The sequence below is a fragment of the Myotis brandtii genome, unplaced genomic scaffold, assembly GCF_000412655.1.
Source record: "Myotis brandtii unplaced genomic scaffold, ASM41265v1 scaffold115, whole genome shotgun sequence".
Taxonomy (NCBI): Eukaryota; Metazoa; Chordata; class Mammalia; order Chiroptera; family Vespertilionidae; genus Myotis; species Myotis brandtii.
The window spans coordinates 5,651,543-5,672,303 of NW_005353967.1; the positions used below are offsets into that span (position 1 = coordinate 5,651,543).

Consider the following 20,761-nt stretch of genomic DNA (forward strand, 5'->3'; position numbering starts at 1 on the left):
GGTGCCTGGTCAGTCTGGGTGAGGGGCTGAGGGCTGTTTTCCGGCTGGCGAGTGACTAAAGCTTCCAACCGCTCCTTGTTTTCATTTTTTTTTTTTTTTCTGGGCCAGCTTTAGCTCTGAGGCCTCGCTGCTGAAAACATGGATACAATGTTTCGGTCCGGCTGGGTTTCAGTCCGGCTGTTTTCTGGGGGTTTGTTTACCTTCTTATTTGCAACATAGTATATAGTTGCTTAGAGTTGCAACTGAGAGGCTGGCAAGTGAGGCGGGGAACGTTGGAGTCTGCAGCAAGCAAGCCTCCCTGCTCGCTTCAGTGCCTGGCTGCCGGCCGCCATCTTGGCTGACAGTTAATTTGCATATACTCACTGATTAGCCAATGAAAAGGGTAGCGGTCGTACGCCAATTACCATGTTTCTCTTTTATTAGTGTAGATTGTGCCTCCACAGCAGCCAGGTAGTAGGTGAGTGGTTGCAACAAGACCCAATGGCATGAGAAATTTAAAATATTTACTAGTTGGTACAAACTTAAGATGGAAAGCAAGGAAGAAATTAACTCATTTTATCAATTGTATTTCAAGTGGACTTCTTTACTAGAGACCAAGATCATTTAGGAAAGAAAAAAAAAGTGGTGTATTATTTTCCTGTGGCTGCTGCAACAAATTATCAGACCTGTGGCTTAAAGCAACAGAAAGGTATTCCCTCCCCAACCCAGGGCCATCTCATCTCAAGATCCTTAATAACATCGGCAAAGGCCCTACTTCCAAATAAGGTCATATTATGAGATGTAAATTTGGGGGAGGGGGCACTATTCAACCCACTACAAGTGGTACGGAATTTTTTTGAAAATAATATCAATTTAAATTTTTGTTAATAATGTATTCATTTTGTTGAAAATGCAGTGGAAGTCTTCCTCCTGAACCCCAGATCCAATTTCTCTCCCGAGAAGCATACAGGATCATCAGCCCCCAAAATACCCATTCAGTCATGTTCTGTGACTCTTTAGGTGAGTCCCTGTGACTCCATTCCTGTCCCCATTTGTACAACTAGCCTAAACCTGGAACACATCTGGGCGATGTCTCATGCCAGCAACCACAGGGCATCTGCTTTTCCCAGGCCACTCTGCCCTGACTTCTTCAACAAGCTGGTATTTGATATTGTGGGCATCACTTCTTAGGGCATTTTTCTGCATCTATATGAATTTTTTATTTTTCCTTTTTGGATTTATAAAGCATTTTGTTCTATTTTGTAACTAGTGGTTGAAATTCCCAATTAGAGGCTAGTTGTTTTTTTTTCTCCAAGTTCCTACTTGTCATTTTTCTGTTTAAAAAGCATGGGAAAAAATGAGTAATTTACAGAACAAAGAGAGCTGTTTTGCATTGCATGAGAAATTGACTTTGGCTGTGTTGATATGCAGAACAAAGCTGTCAGGAAGCTAGTCCTTGCGAGCCTCAGGGGCCCAGCCAAGCAGCTCCCACGTGTGGGGTACAGACAGATTTCCTCCTCTGACCGCACCATGAAAGATTCATTGTCTTTTCCTCAGAAAGTGAAGTGTGTTTTTCCTTACATAGTGATGCCATTATACGAAACAACATGAATTGCTGTGCAGAAATTCAAGCACTTCATCCTCAGAGTGAGGCTTTCTCCTCAGATTTCTGTTTAAAGGTATAATTGTTCTTTTAGTGCTAATAACATATAATCATCTATTCTAAAGTGAAGCCATAGTTTTTCACTTACAACTTCTATCAGTTTAATTATCTAACACATTGTTGGGTCTAGGGTAAAGGAGTCTTCTCTGGCAAGTCAGTCATACTCTGATTCTTCATTTATTTATCCATTCACTTCAATAGTTATTAAGCTTAATTTTGTATCATGTTCTGTGCAAAATACATGCTATATATATGGATTCATGCATGAAGATAGCCCTGCCTGATCACCTGATGACATGCCTCATATTGTGTCTAATGCAAGAGGTGGGGCTGGAAATAGCAGCGGTTTAAGCAAAATATGCAGTGTGTTGCCCACTTACACCAAGGAAAGACATCAGCAGGCACTCAGTGTTGGGGTTTCCCAGCCTCTATCCTCTCCATCACTGCCAATTCTTGGTGCTTGGTTTCCAGTCTCCTGGCAACCTCATGGCACAAAATGGTGGTGGAGCCAACATTCCAGGCAATCAGACAGAAAAGAGCTAGAGCAGCCGTGGGCAAACTACGGCCCGCGGGCCGGATCCGGCCCGTTTGAAATGAATAAAACTAAAAAAAAAAAAGACCGTACCCTTTTATGTAATGATGTTTACTTTGAATTTGTATTAGTTCACACAAACACTCCATCCATGCTTTTGTTCCGGCCCTCCGGTCCAGTTTAAGAACCCATTGTGGCCCTCGAGTCAAAAAGTTTGCCCACCCCTGAGCTAGAGGATAAACCAATGATGCCCCTGGTCCCTCTTATCCTTTTAAGCAACTCTCCCAGATTCACCAGGGAGTTCACCTTCTTGCCAGATGCTGCCCCTACCTGTGAAGGAAGGAGGAGAAACACCGCCCATTGTGCCCCACGATGAGGACATGGCTGAGAAAGAGGCTCCAAGCCGCAGTTACCTGCTTCCCAAAATCATGTGAGCCAATTGCTTAAAATACATCCTGTTGGTTGTTTCTCTGGAGAACCCTGTCTTAGTCCATCCAGACTATTATAACCAACTAGAGGCCCAGTACACGATTAAAACATGCGCGTGTAGGGTCCCCTAGGCCTAGCCTGCCATCAGGGCCATGTCCACCACCCTGCAATGCCTCGCACACTCCACAGACGCTGCCGGTGCCTGAGTGGGGGATGGGGGGATGGGGGGAGGGCCCAAGAGGTGCCTCATGGTGACCGGTTGTTTGGTCGTTTCAGTCGTGATGCCTCTTGGCCTTTTACTATTATGATACCACAGACTAGTGGCTTATAAACAACAGACATTTATTGCTCAGAGTCCTAGAGGCTGGTTGTCTGAAATTGGGATGTGCCAGTGTGGGGATTCTGGTCAGAGCCTCTATCTTGCTTTCAAACAATGATACACCTTCTGCAGGTTCTGGGTGTTAGTCCTGGTAGCCTTCAGTGGCAGTGTAAGAGGTTTGGTGACCCTGAGGCCACCACATGGAGAGGCCATTTAGAGGGAGAGAGGCCCAAGGAGCCCAGGTGTAGGTCTTTCCTGTCAGATGCCAGGTATGAAAGGAAAAGGCCTTTGAGGTGATCTGGCCACAGTCACTATCTGATGGCCACTGTATGGAAGACCCCAACAAGAACCACCCTGCTGAGTCCAGCCAACCCCAGACGCATGAACCAAGTGCGAGTTAAGAGGTTGGAAGGGTTCGTTGCATGCACAGTGCTATGGAATTGAATGTGTGCATCTCCCAAATTCCCATGTGGAAGCCCTAACCTCCAATGGGAGGTGACTCCGTTTACATGAGGTGATGAGGTGTGAGCCCTGGTCTGGTGTGGATAGGGCCCCTGTGTAGAGAGACACCAGAGCACATGTTCTTTCCTATGTGAGGACATAGCCAGACGGGAGCTGTCTGCCAGCCCAGAACAGGCCTCACCAGAAACCAAATCCACTGCACTTTGCTCTGAATGTCCAGCTTCCAGATCTGTGAAAAATAAATGTGTGTTGTTTAAGCCCTCTCTGTGGTGTTTTGATATAGCCGCCCAGGCTAAGAAGCACACACAGGTCATCCTGAGCCCACTGAGTAAATTCAGAACATCCTTGGGGTATAGACTGCATACTGCCCTCATCAGGTTCTGATCTGAGCCTCATGCCACTTCTGTACACAGACCAGTCCTGGATGGTCAGCAAATGAGTCCATCTCCACGCACTTGAACTTGAGGAAGCACCCACACCCTGTCCTCCCTCCAAGGCCTCACTCACGCCTGTGCCCCTAGAGCAGCCGTGGGCAAACTACGGCCCGCGGGCCGGATCTGGCCCGTTTGAAATGAATAAAACTAAAAAAAAAAAAGACCGTACCCTTTTATGTAATGATGTTTACTTTGAATTTATATTAGTTCACACAAACACTCCATCCATGCTTTTGTTCTGGCCCTCCGGTCCAGTTTAAGAACCCATTGTGGCCCTCGAGTCAAAAAGTTTGCCCACCCCTGCCCTAGACCCATCTCCTGGCTAAGTGGTTTTCTCCCCCTGTTCACCCTTGACCATCTACCTAGCCTTACCCTCCTGGCCTGGCCCCCATGGAAAGCCCACCTTGGCTTGTCCTCAGAATCCAGGTTTCAGGGATGATGCTCCTTAAAGTTTGTTTTGAAATTCACATGGGTTTTAAGGTAAAAATTCTCCTCTTCTCCTTGAAATACAAGACAAATTTGGAGATATTTATCCAGAGCAGTGAAAGTGGGATGTTTAGTCAACTGGTTGAAAGTGAGGAGCTCAGCATTCCAGGAAATGTCCTGGAGTCTTTATGTCTTCCCCCTTGAAGGTTTTCCTGTCGAATGTTTGCTATGTGCATGAGTAGGTGAGATTTAGCCGGACTCCCCAATTGCGCTCTTTTTTAATAAACCAGCATAAAGTAGGATTTATTTACATAATGCAATGATCCGTGAAGGTTACCATAACACCAAGGGACCATATTAACCGCTTGGGTGGAATTCATTAGAAATTAACTACCACTTAAATTAATTTTCCCACAGTCACAAGGCTGTAATGGTGGGAGAGGGGACTGTTCATCAGCGGGTGCTGACAGGGGACCTGTCACCGCTGTTATTTATAGGTGAGTGAGTTAACTCGTGGAACAGGCACACCTGGGCAAACTCAGAGCCCCTGACTCACAAAAGCCACTCCAAAGACCTCAAATTCCTCATTAATAAGTCATCTGGCCCCATGAACCCGCCCTTTCTCACATTGGACGAGGGTGACACAGAGCGACCTACAAACAGGATAACTGTTTTGAAAACCTCGTCATAAAGCATATGTTCTTACACGCAGAGTTACTCAGAGCCCCTGTGGCCTCTCTAGGAACCTTTCAGAGTACCGGGTGCAGATTACCTACTCATAGTAGTCCCTTAGAGACTTCAGAGACAGGGTCACCCCAAGAGGAGGGCCAATCCTAAATGAAGAGAGCAAGCTAGCAGGGACCCACTGGGTCTCCTGTAGGAGGGCAGAGAGTGTATGTGTGGTGTGTGTACACATGTGATGCATGTATGTGGTGTGTGTGCATGTATGTGTTTGTGCATCTATATGATGCCTGCATGCTCTTTGTGCTATATGCACCTGTATATTATATATACACACACACACACACACACACAGTGTGCAAACATGTGGCATATGTTTGTGGTGTGTGTCTGTGTGTGTGCACGCATCTGTATGATGTCTGCATGCCCGTGTGGTATGTGCATGTGTGTGTTTAGTGAGTGCAGTATGTGTGCACACATGTGGGTGTGCACTATGTTGTACATATGTGGTGTGTTTGTATGTGTACATGTGTGTTGTGTGGATTGTGGTATGTGTGCACATGTGTGTGAGAGAGAGAGGGAGAGAGGGACAGATGTCATCCCTCTGGGAACCAGTGTGTGTGAGGAATATCAGAGGTACTGGGCAGGGAGGGGTGGGTAGGGGCTGGTTGAAAGGCCCACCACCTGGGAAAGAAGGAGGGGGAGGCCAGAGACCCAGAATGTTGTTGTGGGAAGGTCCTGGGCTCCTGCTGAGGGAGCGGTGGATGCAGTTTAGGTTCCAGCTCCCGACTCCCTCCCAGCTGCAGCAGAAAGTCCAGGAGGCCTCAGAGACCTGTGCTTGGGGCCCCTGACAGAGCGTGGAAGGAGCAGCATGCCTGGCCTGGGGCCCTCTCAGCTCTGATACCCCCTGTGGGACTGGTGCATTCAGTGGGGGCTCCCCATGCCAGGGCCCAGGGTACACCTAGGGCTGGAGGTGTACCCAGGCTCCAGGCCACCTTTCCCTCTAGATTGGGATTGGGTTTGGGTGGGGGAGCAGCTGGAGACCAGTGAGGACCAGGGTCCAAGGGGCCTCTTGCTGTACTCCTGTCCAGAAGGCCCCAATGTGTCCCAGGCAATGACCACGGGGGCACTCTGAGCTTAGAGATCCTGGTGTTTGGCCCCAAGGCCAGCAAATTGACATGCATTTCTAGGAAGAGAGGAAACCCCCAAGTTTAAATATAATCAGCGCTACCTCTCACCCGGGCAACAGTTCCACACCATGGCCCCTCTCGGGAACAGAGCTTCTTCTGAAAAGCGCAGGACATGCCAGCGAGCCAGAAACACCAAAATGGAAATGCCGGAGGCAAAGTTGGAGCGGCGGTCACCCAGTGTTGAGCAGCCTCTGGCCTTTGGGAGGGGACCTGGGGAGCATGAAATAGGGGCCAGAAGGGGTCCCCAGATGCCCTCAGGCCAACGCCGCTGTGCCTTCTAGAACCCAAGTCCTGTCACCCTGAACTTGATGCAATGTTGGCTTTCCATATTCGCCTTCCAGAGGGAGGTTCATGGCTTTCTCCAGATTTGTAGGAGGGGCTGTCCCCCAGTGTCAGGGCCCCAGCCCTAAGGGGGTGGCTGCTCTGGTGGCACTGTTTGCTTTTGCACAAACTGGGCTGTGGTGGGTCTTTCGGGGAAGTAGACCACTGATAAACTGCCCTCGTGTCTTTCTATGGCACTTCCCTCCAACACACACACACACACACACACACACGCACGCACGCACGCACGCACGCACACACACACACACACACACACACATCTCTGGGGAGCCTGTAACGACGCCTGATCCAGAAGCACTGGGACGAGCTTCTGGCAAGGGCTTTGCACACACGTGCCAGTCACCTACTGTCTCAGGCTCACTTACTGTCTCAGGCATGGCCACTGCTCGCTGCCCAGACTTGTCCTCCCCGGCGAGTGTGTGTGAGGGACAAGTGTGTGTGTGTGGGGGGACATCAGGCCCTGGCGCCCTATCCCACTTCCCCCGCAGCACCTGCTCCGCGCAGTTGCCACTAGCCTGACTGTGTCCCTGCTAGTGCAGAGCTGAGGCCCCTCCTCCAGCTCTCAGACTGGAAATGGCACATAGCCTGAGGCCACCAGAGTAATGCTGGTGTCGCGTGTTAGAAAACATATTTGTTTTGTGTCCTCCAAGGACACATGACAGACATGTGAAAACGGTCCCCGCTTTCCTTTCAGGGACACTGAGTTTACAATTAACTTCTGTCAGAGGCAACGGCGTCTCCTGCGTCCCCTCGGTGTGCCTGCCCACTGCTACCATTTTACAGGGGAAACGCCGCGCGGTGTTTGACACATGTGATTACAAGTTTACAGAACCCACTCACGTTCCTGCTGTTACTGCTGCTTCTCTTTAGGAAAAGCCACTCATTAGAACCAAACAAGTCCATGTGGGGAATTGGTTACCCCAGCGCAGGAGGCCTCATTTGTCTTCGTGTCTGGGGAACACAGGCACCCCCAGGGCTTAGGGAATGGGAGCCAACATCCTGCTCCTAGACCCCAGAGGATGGTTTCTCAGAATAGGGGACAAGGGCTGGTCCCAAGCTTCTCCTGGGAAAATACATACAAATAGCACCCAGTGCATGCACACCACACACACATATACCCATGTATGTGCACATATGCACCCACACCCATGTGCACACATCACATACACATCAACGCATGCATGCATCCTGCACACATGCACATATCACACATGCACACATGTGTGCATCTTGCATGCACCACATACACACATGCGGGCAGGCAAACGCTATGTACATGCACATGCATGCATACACTTGCACATGTACACACACCTATACATGTGTACACACATGCACTTGCCCACTCAGGGACAAAGCGCTCTCTTGGGACAGACAGCAGCGGACAGACCTTGGTCTTCAGTGTGGTTGGGGCTGTCTTTCTGCCTCCTGCTTGGTGAGGCCTATGTTCACGGTGGGCTCCGTGTCCACTGCTCCCCAGGAGAGACCTGGAGGAGATGGTTGTATGTGCTCAGAGGCTCTAGAGGAGAAGTCCTTACAGATGGCATTGCCCACCTTGTCCCACCCACATGCGTCCAGAAGTGGGGGCAGAGGAGAGAAGGAACCAAGAGGGAGTAGGAGTGACCACTGTCTGTATTGCCACAGCAGTTGACAATAAATCCCAGGAAAAGAATAAGGCCTCCCTCAAGGTCTCAGAGGTGGAGACCCATGAGCTGAAGCCCCTCCCCAGGCAGGCCTGGGTGGGTGGGCTGTTGGGAAAACCCACAGGGCTGTGGAAATGGCTACTACTCTTGGAATGGGGGCTACTACTAGATCCTGGACACCTGATGTGCCAAAAACAGAGCAAGCCCCTGTGGTCCAAGCCCAGGACAATTTTTCGAACTTAATTCTAGAAAGACTCCATGAGGATTTTGTGAAACATAAAAGAAAAGAAGCAATGTGACCTGTATCTGTGTTGTTAAAGGCTTATAATGATTTTTTTAAAATCCTCACCCAAAGATATGTGGTTTTTTGTTATTAATGTTTAGAGAGAGAGGAAGGGAGAGAGAGAGAAAAACCTTGATTTGAGAGTGAAACATTGATCGGTTGCCCCCCGTATGGGCCTCAACTAGGCATCAAACCTGCAACTTTTTGGTGTATGGGACGATGCTCCAACCAACTGAACCACCCAGCCAGGGCAAAGATTTATAAATTTTATTATCTTTCCAAAGAACAAACTCTGGCTTTGTAAATGTTTTTGTAGATTTTTCTTCATTGTTTTATATTTCATTGATTGTTCTTTCTATTTTTATTATTTTTTCTTACTTTGACCTTAATATTCTTCTTTTACTAGCTTCTTAAGGAGGAAGCAAAGATAACTAATGTTATACTTTTCTTTATGTCTGATTTTGGTGTTAAACTTATAAATTTCCCTGTAAAAGCTACTTTAGTTGCATCCCAACAATTTTATATTTGATGTGGTTTTTAGTGTTCCAAGTCCATTTCCTTAGGTACATGATAACATCTTTCAATATGTATGTAGAATTGAACTTCCTTATATTTCTTCAATCATAGTTTTAAATATGAGTTCTGTTCCATTGTGTTAGTTTACTCTTTAGATACGCCATTACATGTATGTTGTGTATTCTTTGATAGGCTGTTATACCTATTGTTTTCTCACTTTTTTGTCTCCATTATTTCAGTTTCCATTTTGTGGGGAGAGAGAGAGATCTTTTCATTTCTGTCTTCTAAATCTCTTACCAGACTTTTGGTGATATGTTTTCCCTTGCCGGTTCTCTTGCCCTGTTTCATCTTTTGAGGACCCACCAGGCTGTTTTCTGCAGCAGCTGCCCCATTTTACACTCCCACCTGCCATGTCTGAGGGCTCCAATTTCTCCACGTCCTCAGCAGGGGTCTTACTTTGAGCTGTCTGTGCTGGGTGGAGAGGCAGGGATAGAGGACTGAGGCCTCAGGGAGCGTCCAGCCACCAAGAGTATGAGGTCTCTGCTCCCACCCTCCACATCAGCCGCAGGCTCAGCTGTGGGAGCTGGAACAGAACTGTGCCCTCGTTGGAACTAAATTGCCCTAGTGAAGCCCTCAGCTACGTGTGGTCATGGAGCCCTATGGTGGCCAATGGGTACGAGCTCCATGAAGAATAACTCCAGGAGGTAATCACTTGCCCACATGTGATCTCTGCCCAGAATGAGTTTGTATGGTTGTGGTAGGGGGGCCCCATGCCTTGTTCTCCCCACTGGATACCTCAAGATTCTCCGAGGGAGTCAGGTGCCCTGGCTGAGAGGTGATCGCCAGAGCCTGGGGGCAGCCAGGGGACAGCAGAGCCACCCTTGCCCGACATATCAGGACCCGGGCAGCTGCCGCTTTTTGCCATGCCCTTGAGCCAACCTTGACTCGTCCACTCAGCACCTTTGCCTTGTTTCCATGCAAATCCCACTCCACCAGACTTTCCCATTTGGCAGGTGAGCCTTTGAGGACTGCAGCTCCCATTTCGACAGAGAACTCAGTGACCCCCGCACCAAGGGGCCAGCTTTGGTCTGGACCCTGTGCGGCTGCTGAGGGGCAGGCTTCTGGTCCTGTCCTCCTCTCTAGACAAACTGGGCTTTCTGGGACCTCCAGCTTTCTAGCCAGCTCTCCATGTGTCTGAACAGATCCTAGACAAGCAATGGCGGGGTCAGGATTTCTCCTGACACCCTAAGCCCTAAGCACAGCTCCCTCATCTACACATGCTTTCTCCCTCCCTGGCTCCTGTCATCCTTTCTTGCTCCTTGCCTCTCCCAGGGCTGATGGGGCTTCCTGTACCAAAGCAGGGCCCTGCTTCTACCTGGATGGGCCATGGGAACCCACACTACCACCTTCCCAGACTCTGCTACCACCCACCTCCACCCGCCAGGGCGCAGCCCCTCTGCCACCACCTGTGAGACAGGAGACACATGGTTGGGCACCAGCAGAAAACACAGCGTGTTTCCCAGATCCTCGGGCATCTTCCCTGGGTCCTTCCTGTGTCTCCACCACCTCACCCCAGCCCACACAAGGATGCAGGCCTCCCTGCACCTGACCGCCTGAGAACCCTGGGTCCTGAGGAGCTCGCAACGGACCCTTTTAATTTTGCATAAAGCCAAGGGAATTAGCATCAGGTAGGAGCAGCTTTGTGCACATCGGTAGGTGAAGATATCCACTTGGCTCTCGAGCTGTTAGTCCAGCTGTGGCTTCTGTTTTTACAAGATTTCATTTCCATTGGTGTTGCTGCTTTTTAATAAAGAATTTTTCATCTCTTTTTCTCCCAACCAAAATAACATTGTAGCCAAACTGGGATACCCATTTCTCTGCTTCAGAAGAAAAAAAAATAAAGCCGCCTTTTGAAGCCCTCTGATTTTTTATAATTTTAATTAACAAATTCTGTGTGTAGAACATGGAGTCTATTCTAAAAAACACCATCTTTTCTATTTGTTTTTAGCTCTAGGACTTTCTGTTTCTCAGCGATACTACGCTAAATTAACTTTGCATATTCTATTTACAAGTATATTATATTTCATGTATATGAGTAAATTAATCATGTATCTAGAAACATAACAGGTTTAATTAGGAATTCATCTCCAGTTCAATCAGGAATTGTTTTCTTTGTTCTTAAAATTGTTCTCTTGTTTCTTCTAACCTGGCTACATAAAGAGGAAAGTGATGATTGTGAGAACAAGAGATTTAAGTTCTTCGTCAACCCCATTCCTTGGGAGGTCATGTGGAATTGAACAGAAATTGAGTTTTGGGGATTGATAAATAATGGGAAAGCTTCTGTGTTTTTTTCCAAGTTATCTCAGCACTTTGCAAACAACCCAACACAAACAGCTTGGGAAAAACTTCCGAGTCTGCACGTGGGGCTCCAACAGTCACACCGGATTTCTTGGGACCCCCCCCTTGTGAGGCCGGTCCTGGACACTCTCACAGGAGGGGGTGGGGACAGTTTGGACTTTGTGGTCCTCTGTGATCCCACAGCCTCTGGATTGCAGACCTCGGCAAAGAACTCAGAAGCCAAGTCGCCCAGCAGAGTAGGGACAACGTTTAGAACACAGCAGATAATCATAAACAGCAAGCATGACACCTGAGTCCCCAGCCCCAGTGTTGCCAATGATCTGCCTTCTCTTGTACTGGTGATGACATGGACGACACTCCCCCCCCCCACAACACACCCCGCCCCACCCCCGCCCCAAAGGCAACCCAAGTGTCTTGCAGATTTTCACCTATAATACAAGCACGTTCTTTCCCTTTACTCATAATAGTTTCTGTGCACACAACTTCCTCCAGAAGACGGTTCAGGTGGTGGGTCTAATACGGTTTCTCAATGGAAGGGCACCTCCCTGAAACAGCAGAGCACCTGCTCTCACGGACTCACATTGTGGTCAGGTTACACCTGACTTCCTGAAGCGGCGGCCCAGGCGGGGCATGGTGGTGGCAGTGGTCACAGTGGAGGTGGGGAACGAACTCTCATCCCAAGGCTGAGAGGGGGAAGGGCAGGTCTCGCTACCCCATGATTCCTGCCTATGTCCGCGGGAACACAGAATCCTCCCACCGTCTCCACGTCTGCACACGGGATTCGCTTCTCCTGTCGGGAAACCAGACGAGGCAAACACAGCTGTGTCTCCATTTTCTTCTGTTCAGAATCGGCTACACCGACCGTTTCCACACTGTCCAGGAATGTTTGACTTTCAGCCACTCGGTTTCATTTCAAACCAACACATGTTCTTGCTGCAGCTAAGCAGGGGTGTTGTTTGTTCCAAAAGGAATAACATACACAGCTGTGACATAAACACAAATAATTGGCTCTATGACATTCTTAATAAAAAAGACATGTTGATTTTGTTGTAATGGCAAATTTATGGCATATCTTTCTGCTAAGTGAGAACAAATGTGGTCTAGGCCTGAGCATCCCTTCCATAAACCAAGACTGCCCTCTACGGACACATGGGCTTTCTCGCGGCCGCCCTCCCGTCTTCCAGCTGCTCGGGCACCTTGGGAATGAGGGCCACTTTCTAAACTAAACAGCCTTCACCTGAGAAGGGGCGCTGTTCCTTCTTGCCGCCCGTTTCACAGCAGCTCGTGGGGGCAGGTGTTCTCCATCGATTTCCATTAGAGCCAGGCTCCGAGATGGACACCCTCATCTGTGGCCCCGAGGCCTGTAACTCAGGATTCTGTGGAAATTCCCCAGGTGACAGGCCCTCAAGAAGCAGCAAGCCTTGGAAATGCCAACCACTACAGAGGCAGAGATGCTTGTGCAGAGAAAAGCTGGGTCCAGAGAGAGATCTCTACAGTCAGGGAGATGGGTGGGAAGGCAGGAGACAGCTGGGCCACAACGACAGCTTTTCAGAGCTGTCGAGTGGCTGCCATGTAACCATTTGCGAGGCCAGGCTGGAACACACAGGAGGATGGTGATCTGTCCTCATACAATAAAACGGGCTAGAAAAGCAGTGCTTCTTGCATGCCTGCAACCTCAATGAAACACGGGCAGGAAGAAAATGCCCCGGCGGACGGGCCTGAGACCCCAGCAGCACTCACATTCTGGTCAGGCTACACCTGACTTCCTGCCCATCAAAATACAGGGAGTGGAGTTTGCTATGCAGAGGTCAAGTCCACACACACAGGGTACTCAGCGTGCTCTCAGCGTGCCCAATAGACAAGTCTCCAGGGAGACGAAATGAGAGCTGCAACCAGGGTTGCAACTCTGACTTCTAAGTACATACCTGAGTCACAACCACCCCTGTTGTGACAGGTAAATACCTGAGCCTATTTCCCAAATAGTTGCATCTGGTCAGTGGGAGTCTGTGCTGATCTCTACTCACTAACGCCACGTGCGGCCTGCTAACTGTGGACTCATGGTCAGCTGTGCCCAACCCCCTGCTGTGTGGTGAGGAGGCAGCTTGGTGATATGATGCGGAAACGGGAAATCGCTCTCAGATTTCCTCAATAGAGAAAGGTCTTGGGGAACACCTACCTAATCAATAATTGTGCAAGAAATGACCACTCAAAGCCAGCTCTCTTTCTGCTTCTGTTCATAACCCTTCGAGGGACAGGCCTTCGAATGCCTGAGCGACCTCCCAGCCACTCTCTGCTTCTGTTCATAACCCTTCGAGGGGACAGGCCTTCGAATGCCTGAGCGACCTCCCAGCCATGGCAACACTCCTTCCTACCCTGGGGCTTCCTGCTGGTCTGATGCCCACACTGGACAGCACAGGAAACCAAGAAATGTGCCCCAGTGGGCCCCCAGGGTGATGGTTCATATTTCCACAGTGACCAGGCACCCGCCGGCACTCAGGGCTCACCCCCAGCCGACTCCTGCTGTCCTCAAACTCTTAAAGCTGGAATTCCACTTGCTGAAGTGAGGATATCAGAACACAGCGCCTGGCATTGTCCCCCCGAGTGTTGGCTTAAGTGAGCAATGGAAGGAGGGGCCCAACTGGGACAAGAGGAAACGCTCATTCATTCTTAATGGCAGAGGAGTCTAGAAATCCAGGTCCCTCTTGCTAAAAGTGAAAGCCACGTTCTTATCTTAGCGCAGGTTCTCATTGGCCAGTTTCACACTTCGTTAAAGCTGTAAGAGGGAGGAACACCTTGAAACTGCTCCAGGACGCCTTCCCCAAGACGTCACTTCATGGCCGACACACTTGTCATGGCCACCTTGCTGGGATACCCATTTTGTTCTCCTTTTTCAGTTCAACATGTTCCTACACTGACTTCTACTAATTAGTGTTACTTTTCCCAAACCACTTTAGCTGTGCATGTTGTCCTGGTTTTAAGTCAGCGGTGTAGTATAGGCTGTGAAGTCAACATGGAGTTTGCATCCACATCTATGTGTTAGGATCTCATGAATTTGAAAATGCATTGGGTTGGATTTCTGTCCTTATAAATTAAACCAAATGTGGCTTTCATCCCCCCGCACCCCGAACCTCTGTCCCCTTGGCTCTGCTGGCTTCTCATGGAACTGAACACAGTCAAACATTTCATTCGGATGGGGTTTCATTTTGTTCTGTTGCCAAACCCTGTACAAGAAGGGACTTTTTTAACTTAAAAAATATATAACATTTTGTAAAGAGTTAGCACTCTGTTCATATTCTGGATGAAAACCATATTTGGAAATAAAGGAGACTCTCAAGAGTTTTAATAATGTGGAATTTACTGACCACATGGAACAACCTTTTTCAGATTTGAACTTCATATTAATTTTTAATACTTTTCAATAAGACTTTGCACTTCTCAAAATAAGCACACTGTCGTTAGAATGGGCTGACAGTGCTGTCAGAATGTGTGAAGATTGTGAGTTTTACCACTTTCTTAGGATAATTAAATGTCCACCATAGGACCCTCCTTACATAAACAGCATAAGGTCACTCTTTTTTGCAGAGGTTCCCACTCCTAGCGAGCTGCAGGCTTCTCCCTGGGCTCCCCGACCTCACCAGGCCCCGCAGCCTTTGATACAGGGGCAGGGGTGAGGGAAGCAGGCAGGACAGGGGTGCAGAGAGAGAGAGCAGCAAACTTGTTCTTAGAGGGCCAGAGAGCAGATATTTTTGGCTTTGTAGGCCTCACGGTCTTTGTCACAGCTACTCCACTCGCTGTGTAGCTTCAAAGCAGCCACAGACAATTCGTGGATGAATGAGAGAGACCGAGTTCCAACGAAATGTTACTTATAAAGACACCAGGGATTCACCACCCCTGTGGCATGGGCCCCGATCTGACTCATGCATGAGCTGTGAGGCCAAAGCCAGGCCAGTCCACACCAAGAGCACACTGGGCGCCACAGGCCTGGGCTGACCCAGATCAGCAGATTCCGGGCAGTGTGCTCAGAATCTAGGCTGCTGGGTGTTTCCTAAAACCTCCCCAGGGGGTTTTAATGAGACTACAGCTAGAGACCGCTGGTAAGAGGAATAGCATGTGACACAGAGCACACAGGAACATGTGAGTGTGTGCGCACACAGACATACAAGTGTGTGCATACACAAATACACACATGCACACAGCACATGCAGACACATACATGCACCACAGCGAGATGCACCAGACATACACTTACCTGCATACACACACATACACATAAAGGCACATATGCATGCCCAGACACTCAAACATGCCTGTAGACATACACACACATACACACACACACACACACCTTACTCTAGTTGACCCAGTACAATTCCTGACAATCCAAATTAGGAAAAGGATAGTTTTGTAATCACTCCTTCTATTAGACTCTGGAACAGTTGACGTCCACTTTGACCATCGCAGAGAGGAAATGGACACAGCTCCCCAGGCCCAAGGAGAGCAGAGCCTGGAGGCCCGCAGGCCGGCTGTGCAGCTGGCATGGACCCACTCCCTGGGATGCCCTTCATCAGCCACACGGGAACTAGGAAAAGGGAAACCTGCTAACACACTTGGGAATGTGGTCACAGGCCCACACGCAGAAAATAAGCACCTCAAACTTCTAATTCAGGAGGTGTGTAAAGTCCTTGTGGCAACTCCGCCTTGGGGGTCCTGGAGAGGAACCAGCTTCCCAGCCATGCTGAGCTGGGGGGGGGGGCGGGGGGAGGAGGCTGCTCCGCGTGGGCCCCACCATGTGGCCGAGAGCTGCTTTCCCAGCTGTCTTAGATTTCAGAGGAGATACACATCCTTCTTAGTCTCAGTCTCCGCAGAGTAAGGGGCAGAATTTATTAGAGAGTTTTTTAAATGACTAATAGTTTGTATTCACAACATAAAATTTAAAAGATATAGTTCATCTAATAAAAAGTGAGAGCACATCTTTACACCCCCAGCAAATCACCTGGGCCTCAGAAGTGATGTCTAGTGACAGATGCGTGTTTGTTCTTCTGATCTTTCTTGCGTGTGCATGCATGTCCTTCTGTGCCGTGTCTGAGTATATTTCTAAGAAAGTTACCTAGAAACAGGCCGAAGATGAGATTGATTTGACTAAGTCATGCTGAGCTTGCCCATCAAAAGTCTCTATTTTTCTGGCGTCCAGGGTCACTGGTGAGGAGTCTGATGCATATTTAGTTTTCCTCCTTTTGATCATAAGCTGCTCACTTCCTCCGGGAGATACTGGGTTTTCTCTTGCACTTGGTGTTCTGAGCTTTGGGAGATTGGCCCAGAGCCTAACGGTGGCCTCAGACCGGCTCTCCCTTCATTAACCTCCTTAGCCCTCTGTGAGTCCAAGCTGACCGTTTGTTTCTTTCCTCTCTGAGAACTGTTATGATTTATTCAATTATCCTCTCCCTACTTTCTTTTCCTCTCCTGTAAGTCCTGGAGAAATGCTGACACTGTGGGCTAAGCGACTACATCTTACTTGTGCCTGTGTGTCCTACGGGATCCCTTCAATGGCAGCTTCCAGCTCACTAATTCCATTTCAGCCCTGTCCATACCCTGGGACTCCAGGGAAAGTGGAAGATCCAAATGACCCCAGGCAGCTTTCTTGCTATCTGAGTGCCCCCTGCTCCCACCAGCAGCCCTTGTAGAAGGGGTAGCAATGCCTACTATCGAGGACATTGTCTGAGGGGCTTGCGGGAGGCTGGCTTCCCCCTGACCATCCAGTGGGTCCTCCTGCCACATACGTAGTCTTCTGGCTTGACTTGGATCAAGGACAAACAAGGGTGAAGTAAGTTGGGTATTGAAGTCCCTGAGGTGCCTATGCACTGAGGCTGAGGGTCAGATCAGGGAAACACAGCAGGGGAGACGTGGGAGGTGATTTCCACCTGACAGAACATGCAGACGGCACCTCTGTCTACGGGGTAACATGCATTGGCTGAAAGGTTACACAGATTGCAGGCAGAGCAGTAACATCATCGGAGGGACACTTTAAGATGATATTGTATAACCAGAAGTTGGGAGAGCTTTGTTATTTATAACAGAAAACCCAAAACCTTTAAGGAAAATCAGGTACCTTTTATTTTGGTGAGCTGTGTATCTTTGCAGGGCAAGGACACCTTACAGAAACAGAGTAGTGAGACTGAGAAAACTGTTTGCAGATCATATGGTAGACAAAGGGTTGATCTCCTTACTATACAAAACCCTCTTACTTCTTATTTAGAACAAGACAAGCAATCTAACCGGAAAATAGCAAAGAATAAGAGCAAGCCGTTTGCGCAGCCTCCCTGGCAAACACCAAATAAGGACTGAAAAGATGCGTGGTCTCACCCGGGGCAGCCAGACAGCCCCAAAAACAAAGAGCACGCCTCAGGGAGAGCGACACAAAACTCACTGTTTGCACTCCTGTGTGTTTCTGGCCAAGGCGTGAGTTGAAACGACCCTTTGAGAAGTTTATGGGGCCACGTGTCTAAATTGAAAGTGGATGTATTATTTTACCCAGCAGCCACATTTGGGAGATTATCATACAGCAACATGAGCATTCGTGTGGGATGATCCACGTTTCAGGGTGTCTCTTAGATCAGTATTCATATTGGCAAAAACTGGAAAAGTTCTTGAAATAACTTCCATTCCTGTAGAGCAGTGGTTCTCAACCTTCCTAATGCCGCAACCCTTTAATACAGTTCCTCACGTTGTGGTGACCCCCAACCATAAAATTATTTTCGTTGCTACTTCATAACTGTAATTTTGCTACTGATATGAATTGTAATGTAAATATCTGATATGCAGGATGTATTTAGGCGACCCCCGTGAAAGGGTCGTTCGACCCCCAAAGGGGTGCACCCCACAGGTTGAGAACCACTGCTATAAAGCATTTGAACAGAGCTGGCACGGAGCCAGCACTCCAGACGTGTGCTTAAACCCGTGAAGCTGTGGGTTTTTATAGTTTGGAGGTACACACAGGCATTGTCAACAGGCTCTGTAACATGTCAGCTTTCAGCAGGAGGTGTTGACGGAGAAGCAGCGAGATGGGCACTGAGAGGACAAAGGGAGGTCTGGACACAATGGGTCCTGCTTTTGTTTAAAAATAAGAAGAGAGAAAGGCCACTGGGATGTGCAATTTAAGCTGCGCGTGTGTGCACGCGTGTAGAGAAAGGTTCGGAGAATAACAGCGGGTTTCTGGGGGTGCACCTCAGAGACACGGGCTGGGGACGGGGAGGGAGACGGAACTCCCTCACCACATGGTTTGACTTGCTACAGTGAACATACACTGCTCTGGTAATTAAAATGTCGACTAACACAAAACAAAACGAAAATTAAATGGAGTGAGAAACTGTCATAATAGTTTAGATCGCTAGGTCAGACGCATGGTCTCAAAACCAAGGGTAGGGAGCAGGCTTTTTTTTAAGAAAACAAAGACCTCCCTCCCTGGGGTATTAGTTTGATTTGGGGCCAAACCGTCCAGTGATGAAAGCGGACATTTCAGGACGGAGGAGGGTGGTCAGCAGCAAAGACCAGTTTGCACGTGAACGGGATGTGTGTCCCAAAGCGACCAGGAAGCCGAGTGACCTCCAGGGAACAGCACAGCATGAGGGGCCAGGAGAAGCAAGGGGCCCATCTCTGTGGCAATGCTGCCCCATCTCCCTCTGTGACCGGCAGGAAAGCTACGGAGGAAGGAGGCACAGCTTTTTGACCCCTCCTGTGTCTCCTCCGCGTTCCCTCAGGCCAGTCCTAAGGGTCGGGACACCAGAGCATCTGGCCTTCCCAGTTCTTCCTTTCTAGAAGGGGTGGGGAGGAATAAATAGTCAATCTGGCCAGGATGAGTGCTATGCCGGGGGGGGGGGGGGGAGCACTTTCCACTGTCAACAGGGGAGTCATGAAGGGCTCCTGGGAAGGCGCCCTTGCAGCGGTTCTCAACCTGTGGGTCGCGACCCCTTTGGGGGTTGAATGACCCTTTCACGGGGGTCGCCCTAAGACCATTGGAAAACACATATATAATTACATATTGTTTTTGTGATTAATCACTATGCTTTAATTATGTTCAATTTGTAACAATGAAATTGGGGGTCACCACAACATGAGGAACTGTATTAAAGGGTCGCGGCATTAAGAAGGTTGAGAACCACTGCTAGAGGGAGGCCTGAGGGGAGAAGGGATCCACAGACACCTGGGCAGAGAGACCAGGCAGGAGGAGCAGCCAGGGCAAAGCCGGGCTGGAGCCTGAGACCTGGAGGACAGAGGCCGGACGGCAGAGGAGACTGGGAAGAGGAGGGGGTTCAAGGGGTGGTTGCTGGGGGCTAGGGAGTGTTTTCTAAAATTTTGCACAGACATGGGACAGGCTCTGCACAGATCCCCCTGGGTGCTGGGATGGGACTGGACCTCAGGCACCAGGGAGAAGGCAGGATTCTGGGGAAGGAGCTTTTGCAGGGCTGCAGGGGACAGGGGAAGGCATGGGGGGCAGGGGAGGGGATGCCCTGAGAAAGGGGCTCCCAGGGCTTCGGCTTCCCTGGCTGTCAGCACTCACCCCAGATGGTCCCGCTCACGTGCTCTCTCTCTCCATCTCCCTCTCCTCTCTCCTTCCACTTCTCTCTCCCACTTTCTGAAGATCTGGCAGGTCTCCCTGGCTCCTCCCCTAAGAATAATTCCTTACAATATTTCTCAGGGAAGATAAACAGTCAAAACACTCTGTTGTTAAGTCACTGGAAAATAATGCTTTCCTCCCCGGGGTCTTGTCACCAACTTGATACATAATTAGGTTCTTTTGTGTTAGCCTGTTTTCCATTTTCAGGATTGCATTTTCTTCTTTTTGCTCAAGTTTTTTCTTCTTCTGTACAAAGCGCAGATCACTCCAGAGCCAGCACACACCAGGCTGTGTTGGGAAACTCGCCCCTCCCCCGGGAGACCATCACGGACTTTGGTCCTAGTCTCCCAGTGCTTCCTTCTGCAGCGCGCACAAATGCCTGCACGGATTCCACGTCGTGGCTGTAACTCGGTCTCCCATGCCCGGGGCACCGGGGCAGAGGTGACCACGCCCAGCTTGCTGGCCAGTGTGCAGGATGAGGGGGCAGGTGGCTGGGTCCCGGTGCTGAAAGCTGGGCTCCCGGATCCTCAACGGGGCTGTGGCCAGAACCCCTACCCGGTCTCTTCATGTTGGCCTGGGCTCCAAAGTGGATGGCTTTTGGTGACTTAGCTTTGTAAAGTCACCCAATGTCACTTCCTTCCAGTTGGGGGCCTGGCCAGAGGTAAAGGTGGGAACAGGCCCCAGCCATGGTGCCTTGCCATCGTGAGGGACGTGCAGGGCGGGGCGCGGAGGCAGCACCTCTGGGAAGCGCACCGTGAACCATGTCACGCGTGCTCTCTTTCGACATCACGGCATACCTCCACGTCCTTGTGGTGGCTTCACACCCTGCAAACTGCCAGCGATGAACCCAGCAGAATCGGTGGGACTTTCCTGGCACAGCTGTAAGGCAGGAC

At 49.5% G+C, this 20,761-nt stretch overlaps 1 protein-coding gene across 1 annotated transcript in view; it reads right to left on the reverse strand.

Moving 5' to 3' along the window:
* NDUFS6 (NADH dehydrogenase (ubiquinone) Fe-S protein 6, 13kDa (NADH-coenzyme Q reductase)) overlaps positions 1 to 20,761 on the reverse strand; it is a 37,212-nt gene that overhangs the window by 11,730 nt on the left and 4,721 nt on the right. The window contains exon 2 of the mRNA XM_005858125.2: positions 319 to 341. Within this exon, the coding sequence (XP_005858187.2) occupies positions 319 to 341 (23 nt within the window). The remainder of the gene's footprint in view (positions 1 to 318; positions 342 to 20,761) is intronic.